The 16,287-nt window shown below is 38.8% G+C and overlaps 1 protein-coding gene across 2 annotated transcripts in view; it reads right to left on the bottom strand.

Moving 5' to 3' along the window:
* Positions 1-16,287, bottom strand: part of stpg2 (sperm-tail PG-rich repeat containing 2) — a 61,437-nt gene that overhangs the window by 44,592 nt on the left and 558 nt on the right. The window contains exons 2-7 of one of the 2 annotated variants that reach the window (XM_080894037.1): positions 16,062-16,165; positions 15,751-15,918; positions 14,611-14,769; positions 10,578-10,690; positions 9,288-9,399; positions 4,013-4,132 (exon numbers count right to left, since the gene is read on the bottom strand). In XM_080894037.1, coding sequence (XP_080750163.1) covers positions 4,013-4,132; positions 9,288-9,399; positions 10,578-10,690; positions 14,611-14,769; positions 15,751-15,918; positions 16,062-16,165 — 776 coding nt within the window. The remainder of the gene's footprint in view (positions 1-4,012; positions 4,133-9,287; positions 9,400-10,577; positions 10,691-14,610; positions 14,770-15,750; positions 15,919-16,061; positions 16,166-16,287) is intronic. The other variant, XM_080894038.1, reaches the window with a different exon arrangement.

The following is a 16,287-nucleotide window of genomic DNA, read 5'->3' as shown; positions in this document are numbered from 1 at the left end:
ACTCAGTGCAATGGAAAAGTTAATGGAAATCAGTGAAGATCTAAGAAGCAGACTGTAGATTTAACTACGATCATTAGTCCTAACAACTATATGTAAGTAGAAGTTGTTCGAATGTGTCACCATTTTGTAGTGGTGACACACCTTGGGTCTGGAAGAAGACCCAAGGTGTGTCACCCACAGACAAAAAGAAATTGGTGCAGATTTCAGAAACCAATAAGGCTCAAGTTGGTCATTAACTGGTCATTAACAGTGTCACTGTTCACAGTGAAGTGAGTTTTTGATTGCCGTGGACCAAGATGGTGCCAACAAAGAAAGAAAGAAAATCAAAACCTCAGCTGAAAGCTGCAACTGCACACGTGGACGAGCCAAATGGAGGAAGGTTTTATCGTCAGACGAGACAGATTGAGCTATTTGGCCTCACTGACAAGAGTAATGTTTGATGGGGTCTTTCAATCCTAAGAATACTGTACCAAGAAGAGAGGTCAAATATCCAGCCAGAGTAAGATAAATAAAGATGTATACTGTACAATTACACAGGAAAAACAACAGTTCAAAAGAAATCATTAAAAGGCAGAAATTACCATGATATACATGCCCATGATGAGTGTATGTAAATTTCTGACCACAACTTTAAATACTATCAGTGTGCTGCACATTAAACTCAAGGCTTTGTTTCTAGGCCACATCAACACTAAGGGAGTAAGGAACATCACGGTTTGTACTAAATCACATCTAGATCACAAACAATAGCATCTGCTAGATAATGTTATCTTCATAGCTTAGCTACCATTTTCCATTTGTATTCAAATATCAGATGACAAACGCGATGTCTTCTTAAACACTCTATACTGACGCATACATGAAATTCATTTTTTATGTTCTCAGGTTGTCTCTGCACAGCATCAGCTGCAGAAACATTTCTAAGCTCCTTTTAGGATTTTGTGAGAGCTTCACGGCTCTATGCTTATTCAAGCATTATCATCTATAAATAAAAAATAAATAAAATCACGCAATCTACAGACCGTGATTTTTATTAAAATGTGTGGATTATATGAGGAGCGATCAAAAAGTTTTGTGGCTCAACCAATAAAAGGCACCTGATTTAAATTTAGCTGTTCTACCCTTCAAGGTTGTCACACATCTGAATTCACATGAATTCATGGAGCAAAGCCTCATAAATGTCGAAAAATGACAGGCAATCTCCTGTCTGCATTCCTGATCTCATGAGACACTTTAGGGCTTAAAGATTGTGAACTCCTTCGCTGAAGACTGCTGTTTGCTGTCTGTGTCATAACCACTGATTATACTTATCATAAACGTTGGATCACGGGAAGTCGTCCAGAGGTATGTATGCAGAGACCACCTTGAAGAGGATGGTGGATGAATTTAATTTACATATTTTCTTCATCTACCTTTTGGTTTGTTGTGTACAGAGTCCCAAAACTTTTCATTTTCACATCTTAGTGATTATTTACCATCAAATTCAAAAAATGAGGTTGTATTTTTATTTTTTTTTAATGAGGGTATGGGGAGAAGCAACCAAACAAAAACATGGGGACAAATACAGAAACGCATTAAGTATAGCACACAGAAAGGTCTTACAAGCGATCAGACAACGAGTAAATAAATAAAGGGACTGGACGACTGGAAAAGTGAGACCAAATAAAATCCATGTTTTCACAATGTGTCAGATTGATGCTTTGATATTGGAAAATTGGGAAGTCAAAGGGAGGAGAGATGAGAACTGGAAGATTCCAACTGTTCCTCTTTTATCCTTGCCTCTCTTGCTTCTTTCACCCCTCCCTCCTTTCCTCGTTTCCTTTCCATCCCTCCACAGGATAACAGTGTCAGATGGAACCGGACTCACAGTGAGACGAAGATCTAAGAAAACTGTCGCTCTCAGTACTTCACTGAAGATGACTTGTGACACATGCACGCACACACACACACGCTTCTTGGTGGGTGTCAGTGACGACATCACAGGGTCGATGCACCAACACAGCATGTGGTCGAGGAAATTAGGTCATAGCAAACTGTGACACACACACACCCATGCATGCACACACATGCATAAAATACATCCAAGAATCTAGCATTGGCCGTTTTCACCAGTAAAACTTTTACGTTTTAGATCTAATAAAGGTAGTTTTTGGAATGTGTTTATGCATGTGTGTGTATATCCCAACTGTGCTTGCATATCAGCAGCAACTTGAATCTGAATCTGACTGCACCTAATATACACACAATCTGAATTCGTAATTATGTGTGAGAACATGCACTATCACGTGTGTCAGAGCGATAATGAAATCAGTCTGAGAATTTCACAGGACTAGATCTGTGGGCCAGTGCCACGGAAGAGGAGAAGACAGCTATTCTTGAAACGTGAAACTACACATTTTCACGTCCTTCATCTTCGCTCCTCTGAGCCTCTTAATAAACTCATCTTCACCCCTATCTGAAGAATCCCTCCCATCCCAGCACATCAATTAAACAAGCCAAGAAGGGCTCAGTGTTGTGGATCTGTAACTGATCTGAAAGTATTTCATATTAAAAAGCAATCTCCTTTGAGATATTGTACAGTAAATTGAATATATTTGATTCCTGTAGATTATGTCCAAGCCATCATATATTTCAGCCTGTCATCAGACTCAGAGCTATGAGACCACTGGTTTGAGAAAAGAAGAAACACTTTAGGACTGTACCTGGTGTAGTACTGTCTAGTGCTATATATAGCTTATAATGGGACTGACTACATGAAAAGAATTCAGATTAGGTGGGAGTTGTCTCAGACAGTGGATGAACTGAGAGGTTGTACTATGGCGCAGTATAAAATAGATAAAGATTTGGAGTCTAAGAATAAATTTATGGATTTGCAAAATGACCGTAACAGTTCCTCTTTGAAAATGATAAAATATAAAGGTGTGTCACCAACCCCTTTATTCATATTCTATCTTACAATCAATATCATGTCAACTAGACACTTGCTGCAGTTGCTAGGAGACAGCTAACTACTACATAAATACCTAACTGTAGTACAGTAGCTAATGGGGGTTATAACTCTGATACAAACAGAGGTTTAATTAATAGATGTTAATAATAATGATTTATTTTTACATAAAATTAAAAGTAGAGAAATTATAGAAGCATTCTTGCATTTAATCTAAATCTGTCAGATCGTGCAGACCAGAGGAGAGGACCCAAATGCAGTTGCATGGACACAGGAGCTAAGTGAAGGCAAGCCGTTTATTTAGGCTGATAGACAAAAACTAATACAAACGTGAGAAAACCAAACAAATTACTAAACTAGAAAGCTAAACTGGGAAATTAAACACTAGAAACCTGGAAGCCTTGGAACATAGAAACACATGAGAGGTAAACAGATGCTCTCACAAAGGACCAAGGAAAACAGAGTACACAATATACACAATGTGGGATGATCAGAGAAGTGGAAATACATGGGAACACAGCAGGAAGAAATTTGCACATAACGAGACAATGGAAGCAAAACTAAAAACCATGCACATCAGATGAGGGACTGACAAAATAAAACAGGAAGTAGCATGCACAGCAAGACTCAGACAAGGACACACATGCTTGACACTAGGACAGGGATAAACAAACACGAGAGAACACAACAGGCAGGAAGACAAGGACGAAACACAAGAAGAACATGGGAACAGGTAAGGGAGACAAAACCCCAAGACATAACTGGGATAAGATAGAGAGAGAGAGCAGGAGACACAGAGCATGAAAACAAACAGACATGGAACCATGGCAGACCTAACATGGAAGATCCTAAGGGCAGAACATAAAGGTGAGTGTAAGAAGACAGGAGGAGAACACTAAAGAAACACTAAGACAAGACTGAGGGATTACAAAGTTATTGCAATACTGCCCAGTAAGATACAAATAAATGAACTGACATAAAATCAATGCAACAGCAACACGAAAACCAATACATAAAACTGAAATATACCATATTATCCTGAAACCAACATAGGTTACCACAGACCTGTCTGGACTGTACCTCAGTTTTTGAGAGGAAGGTACAAGAGAATTTCGGCAGGCCGCCAGGCTCAACAGGTTTCTCAAACTGACTTCTGATGTGATACTGGCCTGGACCAGGAACTCCCTGTTGGGAAACAGAAAGTGAAATTTACAGTACATCAAAGGTGAAATTTATCGGGATGCATTTAAATGATTTGCTAATATCACCTTTCGTGTAGCTGTGTCAATAAGAAAAACAGGAGAAAAGCTGAGGAAGTGAAAGAAACAGAGGATAGGATGCAAGGACAGAGTTTCTGAGATTGCGCTTTCCTGTATCTCTTATGAATGATGAGCACTCACTGGCAAGGAGATGAGGCTGAAATATTAAGAAGATCGAACGGAAAAAGAGCAGAGAAAAAAAATGCAGCTAATGATGAGTAACTTGTGAATACATACAGGAAAAAGCCCTTTTCTTTCTCTGCTCTCCAATTAAGTCATTTATGTAAAGAAACAGAGCAGAAAAAACAATCAGCATTAAGTGTGCACAGTGTTTGTGCTTTTGTGTGACCGAGCTGTAATAGTCATGTCATACGCCAACTTAAGAAGACTACGTAATTTTGAGGCAGCAATCATTGCATCTGGCAAAGCAGCAAACAGCACTCACAGAGAGGCTGACAGTGAGAGGCTAAGAAAACCTGGACACTTTCTTACAATCACACCTACGCACATTTCGACGCTGCCTGATACAGAGCTGGGCATTTTTCTGTCGGTTGGAAAACAACAAGGTTTCTCTGCTGCAGGTGGTTTAACTAGTTCTGCAGTAAAACATCACAGAATTCTTTGGCCATTGTTAGCACTGTGAGGGGGAAGCTCAGTGAACCTCTGGACCTTCCCCATGCCATAGGACAGCTCAGAGTCTATTAATGAACAATGACTATATTGCCCTCTTATTTCCTTTCCTCTTAATCAAATTTGCCACGGTGTGCTTCACGTACAGTAAGACTGCCACCATTTTCTTAGGAAACCTGTTTTACTGATTTGCAGCACATACCTATAACATTTTTTTCCACATTTAATAATGATAAGAAGATATGTGCCTGTTTTGTCATTCATAAGAATTTGGTTTGCAAAGACTTTCTGAAGAGATTTACAATGCTTTTATTTCATCATTGCATATGCAAATACATTTGCATATGTGCTCAAAAAGAGTCTTCAAAGCTGGCTGGTTAAAATCAAATCCAATAAAATACATGTGTAACTTGAGAGAAAGGAACTCTGTGTAAAGGTTTCTGCATGCAAGTTATTGCCAAGTGTTCAAGAAAAACTGTATTCTACCTGAGCACTCAAAGCACTTTATATAACAGACCTCATTCTCCCATTCATACAAGCACTTCCCCCCCCCCCCCCCCCCCCCCCCCCCCAAGCTTAAATGCTTTCTGTCTAACTTTCACACTCCGATGGATGCATCAGAGAGCAGCTCAAGGGTTGCCCAAAGATATCTGCCATGCTGTCTGGAGTAGCCAGGGATAAAACCATCAACCTTCCGATTAGTAGATGACCTGCTCTACAGCCACGCCAACTTTATACAACTTCTCTATTATTTTAGGGTCTTTGCCTTACAGTATAAAGTACTTTGAGGAGACCGTGGTTGTGATTTGGCTGTATTTACATAAAATTGAATTAAACAGAACTTTAAGCTTTTGTATAATGTCTTTGTTGATACAGTTTTAAATCAAACCATACAGTATATAGACATTCTTAATTTTTTTTACAAAGATAACAATGCCTTTCTGTCCCAACACACATATTATAATTAAAACGCATTTAAATGAATATATTGCATGCCCAATAGGCTCAATTTACAGTTTTAGAGGTAGGTAATCCTGTAAGTTAAACTTCCTGCCAAGAATTCTTCCTTCTTCCCCCCTGGGAGCTGTGCTGCTTCCCTGTTTCTAAATATATCACATGCTGCAAACATAATATCACCACCCGTGATAACATTAACATGATATTCACAGCATTTTAAAGGTGAACTGACAGTGTAATTTGTATATCCAGGGTTATATCAGACACTGCACGGGTACAACTTTATCTGTTTTTCTTGTGTTTGCAGGGATGCACACTGTAATGGTATCTTAAAGTGGTTTGCTCAGATATTGCCCTAGCTATGTCAGAATGTCTATTTAATGGGTAAATCCTGCACACAGACTCTTAAAGTCTATAGGACACCAGCAGCCCCGAGCCATTAGAGGCAGACTGTCTGCTGATCTCCAGGAAGTAAAGGTGTTTGTCCTGAGTGTCCCCACTGTGGGAAATGACCCATCTGGTCAGTGTATGTATGTGTGGGAGTACATATGGGTTGACATGTGAGATACTAATGATGACGGATGGAGGTGCAACCAACATGGTTGGGGGTCCAAATACAACATATAGAACACACAAAAAATACACAGACAGTAAAGTCAGTGAGAAATTTCAGGTAAATTGAAGGTACGTGTTTAAACAAACTGTTTAACGGTTAAATATAGATAAAGAAAAGTGAAGAGAAGTAAAACAGCAATAAGAGGCTGTGAGAGACAAAAGGAAAACAAGTAATGGGAAAAGCATAAATGACAACAAAAAAAACCTAAACGGTGCATTTACCTTTTTTCATGAACTCCAGCCTTCACCTCGCCCTCTCTAACCCACCGATCGGTAAAATAAGGCATCACAGAGCATTACTCTGCCAGCACAGTCAAGTTCATATGCAGGTGAATAACTACCCTCTACTCATCCACTTCCAATATATTAGTCTGTAGTAAAAGCTTATGTTTTACTGCCCCCTATGAGATGAACTAGTGAACTGTCTTTCAGCTTAGAAAAATCCATTAGGAATCCAACATATTTACCCGGTTCTCCATGTAAAAATCACACGTTAGTTACCTGTTAATCAAAGGCCTGTTGTTGAAAGGTACTACCATATACATTGTATTTTAGTGTAATTAAATAATAACATGACATGCTCAAACAGAAGGTTAGAGGACTCATTAGGCGGGGTCAGAGGCAGTGCTCATTTTTCAATCATAATGTGATTATGATGGCTTTACATTAAATGGTACTTACAAAAGGACCATAACACAGAGATCATTTTTATAATTAAGTGTGATTAGATTTATTTGTGGTCAGCATGCAGCATTCTCAGGGAGAAAAAAAGACACAGTGTGACAGTGCTGTTAGTAAGTTTCCTGCCTCAGCTTGTAGCACAGCTCACTTTGTGTGCTCAAGCTTGTTTTTCCTCAGTCTTTTTAGTTCCAAGGTTGGTTAGTGCCTTAAAAATAGCAGGTTCTGCTGTCTTGTTATTTTTTCTGATTTTAGAGTAAGACTACTGAAACAAATATGAGAAAATATCATAAAATATATAAGTAACACAAATAAAATTAAGTCAGTGACTTCAATGTCTATTATTGAGCATAACTGAGCAAGATTACTTAATAATTGAATGGACACATTCAAGTCTTTGTTTTACAAAAGCATAATTCAACATTATTCTTGTGCTGTATTGTACTATGTTGGCTAATAATTCATACAGCAATAGCTCAAATAACTACAGTGCTGTGAAAAACCTACCTCGCCCCATGTGAAAAACTAACTACAAATGGAGAAAACTTTAAACCAAGGAGAACACCACTGCTGACCAAAAACAACACAAAGCTTCGTCTCACATTTGCCAAAAAACATCCTGATGATTGCAGAGACTATTGAGAAAATATTCTGTGGACTGATGAGACAAAAGCCAAACTCTCTGGAAGGTCTGAGTCCTGTTAAATCTGGTGTAAAACTAATGCAACATTTCACAAAACGAACATCGTACCAACAGACAAACATGATGGTGGTTGCATCATGGTCTAGGACTGCTTTGCTGCTTCAGGACGACTTGCCATAGTTGATGGAGCTGTTCTGCTCTCTACAAGAAAATCCTGAAATCAAATGTCCAGTCATCAGTTTCTACCTTGAAGCTCAAGAGCACTTGAGATAGATAGATGCAGCTGGACAATAAACCAAAAAAAAAAAAAAGTCTGGGCTTAAATTCAAATTTGAGATGATTTGGCATGACCTTAAACATGCCCTCCAAAAGTGATGAGAAATAAATCACTGTCAGTTGCTGCAAATGCTTGATTGCAGTTCTTGCTAGCAAAGGTGGCACAACCAGTTATTAGGTTTAGGGGCAATTACTTTTTCACACAGGGCCAGGTAACATGTAAGTGGAACTGGATGTGGAAGGGGAGAAATACTTGTTCATGATACTGCATAAGTTAGTTGCTGTCAGCTCTGTAGAGCATTTGTGTGTTCGTGTTTTGCCCACTGTTTTCACAAGCCACAGCTTTATTTTTCAGCTTTACTTTGATCAGTCATTTTGTGGCAGCAACAAGAAACTTCTCTTAGCCAAAATGATCCTATAAACTAACTGACAGATACATGTCCAAAAACTAAAAGACTGAGGGACCAGTTCGTGAACATAGTGGAGTAGTCATCAGCTAAAGAGTCAGTTTAGCTGATGTCTTTACAAAAAACCTGTAAAGACCAAAAACAAAGATGAAAGGAGAGTGAACATCGCACTGACGTTAACCAAGTAAATAGAGACGTGACTCAGTAAATGTTCTGTGTCTGCTTGATGTCTGCTACTGCGTTCACCACTAGGCTAACAGCGTGATAGCACTGGAAGGTGCTGGATTTTGCTGACATTTTAATTAGCACTTGTGACCAGAATGGCCACTCTTTAGGATAATCATTTGGGTTACTTAGAATGTGAATCTCCTGTCACTTAAAGTTGGCTCCAAAATCAAGTCAATCCCCAGATGCTCAGTTTAAAACTTTACTTGCTTGATGCAAAAAACTGTTTTGGATTCTATGGCTAATTTTTCTCTTTATTCCCACTTTCTTTTTTAATAACAAACAGGTTTAAACTGAACTAAGAAATAAAAGTAATCAAGATCATGTGCATCAGCACTCTATGTGACATATGGGTGCCAACCAGAGGGAGCTGTGTGTTTGCTAGGTGTCACCTCAGCTGATTCCAGTCATTGAACTAGACCTCTTGACTGTGTTGGCAGTGTTTGTGAGCATTTTAATGCATTTATTGGAAAAATTATATGGCTTGTATTTACTGTAGTGATCAATGCCACCTTGGCTGCATCAGCCGTTCCCATACAGATTGTGAGCTCAGAGTTTAACCTTGATTCATGCCCTCTAAAGCTTTTTTTTATCATTGATTTAAACCTTTATATATGGAATCAAAGGGATACAAAGTCATGCCAACCCACCTTCTTTTCTGCCTGCATGGACACAAGTTCATGGTAGCGAGGGATGGCAAGCTCAACTCTACCTCTCTGATCCTTTTGAAGGTTCACATTCTCGTACTGTGTTTCTGGGACTCTACAGGAAAAAGAGGCAATGACAATGTCTTTCAAAATAGAAAACATAGGCAAACAAGTATAATATATACAAAGGGGGAGGTGTTCAAAAGCATACAAAATAGAACAGAAAAAATGAGAATTGGGGAAAAAATATACTGACTGAGTGGCAAAGACAAATGTGGAGTGGAAAAATAAATAGAAAGAGAACAGCAAAGCAAAGAAAGTGGGAAGCAGGGGAGAAGAGTGGAAAGTTATAATCCAGAGTAAAGGAGCTCATAAGGATGAAATGCCTGTAATAACTGTAACAGGAGCAAAGACTGAATATACTGTTATTTTTAAACATTTCCAGTAGTCACATGTGTGCCACAGACATGGCTGTGTGGATGTTTTAATGTCTACCTGCACCAGTAAACCACCTTCCTTTTTATTACTTCTGCTGCCAAGGGACAATGATGCTCGAATGGTTTGGGTTCTGTTTGATCAGAAGGTCAGAGTTTCAGCCCCAGCCACCACTAAAATTAACCTGCTGAACCCTTTAGCAAGGCTGCTAACCCTTTCTGATAAAGATGTACCATATCATCGCTGACACCAGCTGTCTAACAACGGTGATGCACAGTCAAAAGAATTACACTGTGCTGCAAAGGAAACGTGACAAATAAGGGCTTCTTCTTTTTCTTCTAAGTCAATTCCTTTATGAATAGCTGAGCTGAGTGTGTGCCCACCCATGTAGAAGTGCTTAGTAAGCGCCATCCTCTGTGGCCATCAATAGAAATGGTATTTGAAAAATGTCAACTGTAATGCTCCAGCTATAGGATCAAAGTAATATTTCACTTTGGAAGAGCAGCCTCTCTATTCAGCGCACATCTTGGTAAGAGTTCAAGAGCAGTGAACATCTGAGATCCCATGCAGGGTAGAGTGTTATCTAACCACCCTCTCAGCTCCTTGCTTCAAGATGTGAATTTGTGAAAATAAATTCCAAATCCATGCACCGGTGGTTAGCCATCAAATCAATTTAAATATCAATATTTCAGAACTGCACATGATGCTACATGGTTGTTTGGCAAGGCTCTCCATAGGTACTGCAAACTTAAGGAGTTCCTACAGAAAACTTACAGAAAACCAGGCATGTGAAGTTACATGCCTGGATTGTTAATTAGCTGTCCATGGGACTGTTTCTAGCAATGATGTGATACTCACAGTTCGGGGTCATATTGTCCTGGAGCTGGTCCCACATCCACCTTCTCCTCAGATCTCCTCCCTGTCATGTTGCCAAAGTGGACCCCTTTATATTTCTGTGTAGAACTCATCTCCTGGAAATGAGAGAAGAGAAGAGAAGAGAAGAGAAGAGAAGAGAAGAGAAGAGAAGAGAAGAGAAGAGAAGAGAAGAGAAGAGAAGAGAAGAGAAGAGAAGAGAAGAGAAGAGAAGAGAAGAGAAGAGAAGAGAAGAGAAGAATATTTGTCTTCCAGCCCATATTCTTGAAGACTGAAGGAAATATAATTATGCCAGGTGTAGATCCTCTATATTTTATAGATTGCACTTCCATTTTACAGCTTAAAAATTAAGAAAGACTTCTCTAGTGGGTACTAGTCTGCAGTATTTGAGGTAACATTTGTGAATTTTTCTCAAAAACAGCCTTCCCTTTCCCTCTCTCTCTCCCTGCATTTTTACCTGCATTTACCCAGTCTGAGACTTGCTAATCAATATGCAGAATAAATAACTCAAAGCTGACAAAGCAACCCAATTTTAACTTACAGATGGCAACAAAAACCAAATAAATTTCAGCAGTGGAAATAGGTTTGCATAAGAGCCACAGAGGGAAGATTACACTTTGAAAACAACAATGGTTGCACAACAACATCTGTATTTGAAACTAGTATGAAAGCAGTCCCCTTCACACCAACACTGACACGATTAACACCTCACACAGCCACTCGATATTGGATTCTTTCTCTGATTGATATGACATTCTGTAAATGAGCTAAAAAAAATAAAACAAAAACCTAAATAAATAAAAATTAATGCAACTAATAGCTAAATTATTGTTGGCACTCTTGTACCAGCAGTGAGTGTCTTCTAACTGAGAATGAGAAGGGAGTAGGGCGGAGGAAAGAATGATGTTATTTATTTAAATGGTGAAGGTTCATGACCGATATTAAGATATTCAAATGCTTTTTTGTGTCCTATATATGCACACACATGCCAATAAGCCCTGATATTATCCATCCATTCGCTTCCGCTTATCCTTTGCCCTGATATTATATTACATATTAATAAATACATGTATATATATTATTAATCTAAAAACTATGCATCTATTTTCCTGTTTAGATTGGTGATAATGTATTGGTTACAGTATCATCAATCTCAAATTCAAACAATTATCTGCTGCTGCCTCATTCACAAGGAGTTGCCATAACAGAGCAGCTGATTAATATGATTAAGCTGATTTTTTTACCCAGTGCCTTTCCTGACACAATACCCAATGGATGGACTGTAGCTCTACTAAATATAAGAAAGATTAAATGCTTTACAGCATTCTGTTCATAATATGTGATTCATATAAGTAGCCTTCTTCTCAGTTTGGTCTTCAATTCAAATAAGTCATGTTTCTGACAATGGCATAAGTCTGCTGCTTGCAGCTCAAAACTGAATACAGAAAAAACACACAAAAAATGTTTGCTAGATTAAAAAAAAATCAAAGCTGCAAACCTTTTTTCATTTCTCTTTTAACTTCTTCCTTGACCCAACTGTCTGTGTTTATTATGTGAGGCAGGTTATGGAGGTACTGCCAGGCAGTCTTAAAAAGTTTCAAACTCTGTGTGGTGCCTGTCTCCTTATTTCAACTTTAACAGTGACTGGAGGACAAGATCTAAGGTTAGGCTCCCTATGATCCCACAATCAGGTTTCAAGGAAGGGAGATAAGAAACAAGGATGTTCAAAAAAAGCAACACTTCTCTACTGCTTACAGACACAAACTATGATGATTTTGCAGCCGGCACTGAACTCAGAGTCACAAATTGCCTATTTATGTCAAGGAAAGCTTTTAAAAGCAAAAACAACATTGCAAATAGAGGGCATAAAGATGTGCATTCAGATATGATGAAATGGAAAGGCAACATATGTATTATTTATATAAAAATTTGAAAAAGTGGACTAGAAAAAAGGGCTGGTAGGGCTGTTTTTGTGGCAGGTTCAATACATTGAAACTCCTAATTGTGTGTTACATAAACTTATCCACAATGTGCCAAATGCTGATTATGTGTAAAATGACTAATGCATTATGTTAGGGCCGTGATTGTATGGTGTATTATGGACAAACTATCATTCTCAAAGGCTTTATTTTTTTTAAAAAATAATAAATTAAAAAAGCCTGCTGGTATAAAATAAAATAAGAGGTCTGACAAGTGATACAAATATCTGACATATTAAAAAGAACAACATAAATAAAGACGTTTCAAGTGTGAAATCAACAGAAGGGTCTGATTTTTTTTAATCTTTTTGGTGTATTTTGCACCACAAAGGATTGCGTTGCAAATCCTTAATAATAATTTACACCATGAGAGTTATGATCAAAACTCTTAGTCTTAGTCATTGTCAGCTATAGGGTCTAACTGGTAAAGACATTAACAATGGTCTGCCATAGCACACTGAAGCATGTTTCCTGGTTAAATCAGAGAACCGTGCTGATATATTGCTTAGATTGACTGACTAGAAAAGCTGAGCCATTATGTTGAATGCGCACTTATTTTTCTGCTTTGTGAAATAATGGTGATATAACACCATGAAAAATAATGTTTTCATATGTTTTTAGAAAATAACATAAAAGATATAAAATGTATTTTTATAGGTTCTTATGTAATGGCTTTACCTCTTTTACTCATCTGTCTCACTAGAGATCAGTTGGGCTGTCAAGTAAAATAAATCTGACATCCCTGGTTCATAACACGACTTTTGCCCAGTAATTTGTCATCACGTGTCCTGGCTATCATCAATAAGTGTTCACAGAGCATAACTTGACATGGTGACGATACTGTGCACAGCTGAAAGCTGAAGAAACAAAGCAGATATTGTACAACAGATTTTGGGGTCTGCAGAGTCTGCATTCCACATCACCATCTGGATGGCCGTTAATTCGCTAAATTTAATACTGCACAATACTGTGAACTAACAAAATATTAAGTGGTTCTTACTGCATTATTCATGGATTTAACATATGAACCATCGTATGTACTTTAACCAATATATCAGTGAGGAATCTGTATTATACAGCTTAGCAGTCTGACTCTGATCCTGTGTACTATGTTGATTTGGCCAATTTAATACACAGAAGTCAGTTGATGTTGTTTCGTAAATACAGAGTCCAATCATATCTGTAAATAAAAGTGATTAAACATGTTTTTGTGCTTCTCAATAACACAAAGATAAAAAAATAAGTTTTGTTCTTCTGATGTCTTTCTAATGTCTTATCATTCAGAGATTGTCCCAGGCACTTTGAAGTTATGTCCTCAGACAACCACTTAATTCTTCCTCTGCACACTTTTGAACTCAGTCAGAGCACGGGGTGGGGGAAGTGTTTGAGTTTAAAGAAATAAGTGTGTCAGACGGATGAACAGAGGGAAGGAGACAGACAGATACCGAGGTCGAACCTTCAAAGGGAGAGCAACAGAAGCTGAGTCAAAGGAGAAAAAAAAAAGAAAAAGAGCCATGGATGGATGCACTGCTGATAGCCCTAAATCACAGCACGCCTCTGTGCCTGCGCCGGTGTGTTGACACAACCTCGGCCAACACTCAAGGACGCTGTTGACTTCCTCAGGTCATTAACAGATGAAAAATTACTTAATTGAGAGCCAGACCAGCAGGCGTGTGCATTATTTTAAGTGAATACAGTAATATAGCTTGAAGAATAATTACTAATGGCTCTCTTTGTTGGCATGTAAAATGTATGAGCATTGGTGCACTGTGGCTTTTTTAAAGTGGAGCTGCATTCATTAGCTATGGAAATGGTTTTTGGGCCAAGTGAATGAGGTGGGGTGGGGGTTCAGCGGTGCATTAGATCTACCTAACACTAATGGATGTTGCCTCATGGAAGAGAAAGTACACTCAGACACATACTCGTACTGATTAATGAAAGCACGCATGCATTCACAAATGAGGGTTTCACCTTTTCTGATGGATGAATGTTCAAACTCCAACAGGACTTCGAAATTGTCTGTGTGTATTTGTCCTTACCAGCAGCGGACTGTAGTAGGCTGGCCCCATGGTTGTGTCCTTAGGAGGGGGCTGTTGCTTACGGAGGACACCCCGGGCATCCTCTTCATAGCCATAGGCCTGGCTCGGGGAGGGAATGGATGGAATGTCTGACTGAAGAGCTAGCCGGAGACCTTTAGCCTGCAGCCAATGCAAAGAGAAAAAAAAGGCAGGAGAAAAGCAGAAAGAGTAAAGCAAAAAGTCAGGGTTTCTGTTGGAAAAAAATGCCCTGGCTTACAAAGCAGCTGAGCAGTGCCTGGGGCCAATAAAAGACGAGACTGAGAGAGGGACAGAGCGAGAGGGAGAACCATAAATGAGGGACAGAAGATCAGCAAAAGATAGTGAGGGCACGATGAAGAGAAAAAGAAGTAAAAAGTAGAACTGCACCAGTGCAATAGAAACCAGAGATACTGAGGGAACATAAAAAAAGAAATCGAATGAAAAAAATGCCAGGAAGTTTTTCTACTGACTTTCTGGGATCTGAGAGTAATGTAAATGTACATTCTTGCTTCTTGGTTAATTACAACTAGCATAAAAAAATAACGCCTACTAAGACGCTCGCATTCAGCTCTGGAGGAGCAAGTTTCAAACGCACCAAGTTAGGTATCCACTAATATCCACAGATAACAGCTTGTAAAGCACTTACTTATAGCTGATTTTTGCATATATTCTTGAAAAAATTACAAAAGGGATAAACAAGATACTGTGTCATTCATTACCATTATTCCATAGTTCATATATGATATAGAATGCGAGTTTGCAAGTGCACTCAACACTCAAACCAGCACAAACGGGATGAAGAGTCTTCTGTACCAGCTTTTGATTGTGCAAGTCTCTTCTACTTGCTTTATTCTAAGAATAGCAGTATTAAAATGGGTATTACGCCTGCCAATGGGATTTTGCCCAAAATGTACACCAAACACAAAGAGTTAAAAAAGTTTGAAAGGCCAAGAAATAACAGCACTAAAGTGGATATGTGGGCATATTCAGCATTATAAAGCCATTGCCATCTATGATAACTGAGTATTTCAGAAGAACAGATGTATGACATAATACAATAAAAGTAGCAAGTGTCAGTACTACTCATGTACTATGCCCTCCTATCTTCACCCATATGCTTACCACTTTGTTGCCAGGCCTTCCAGGGTGTCCTACATTAGCTGTCACAGCCCTGTGTGCCTTTTTTGAGGCAGGCGACACATTGTAGGCCCCAGGGCCTGGAACCTCTGACACCACATCCTCAAAACGCTTGGAGCGGTTCTGAAGACTGCTGCCACCATGGACATTTAACTGAAGAGACAAGGGTTCAACAGAAAGCCAAGCAAAGAGAGAATAAGGCTGGTATCAAAAAATACATTTCTTAAAATATTTGTTTTAAACCATGGACAAGCAACATCGTCATTTAGCTTTTGTAAATTAAATGGATCACTCACCTTGACAGGTGAGCAGTCATAGTGTCCAGGTCCTAATAAACTCTCACTGTCTTTGGAGAATATTGATTGCCTGGCACTCAAGGAAAGGAATGGTGCATAGCCATCTGCAACAGTGAAAATTTTCCCAAGGTATACAAATGACTGCAAGCTTGCAGGACGCTTTATTTTCTAATACACTTATGTAACTGTGAAACAACAAAGCAGCAGGAAGGTTTTTTGCTTACAT

The sequence above is a fragment of the Rhamphochromis sp. 'chilingali' genome (assembly GCF_963969265.1).
Source record: "Rhamphochromis sp. 'chilingali' genome assembly, chromosome: 10".
Taxonomy (NCBI): domain Eukaryota; kingdom Metazoa; phylum Chordata; class Actinopteri; order Cichliformes; family Cichlidae; genus Rhamphochromis; species Rhamphochromis sp. 'chilingali'.
Note: the sequence above shows the minus strand (reverse complement) of the source record. Positions and strands in the feature narration are given on the sequence as shown.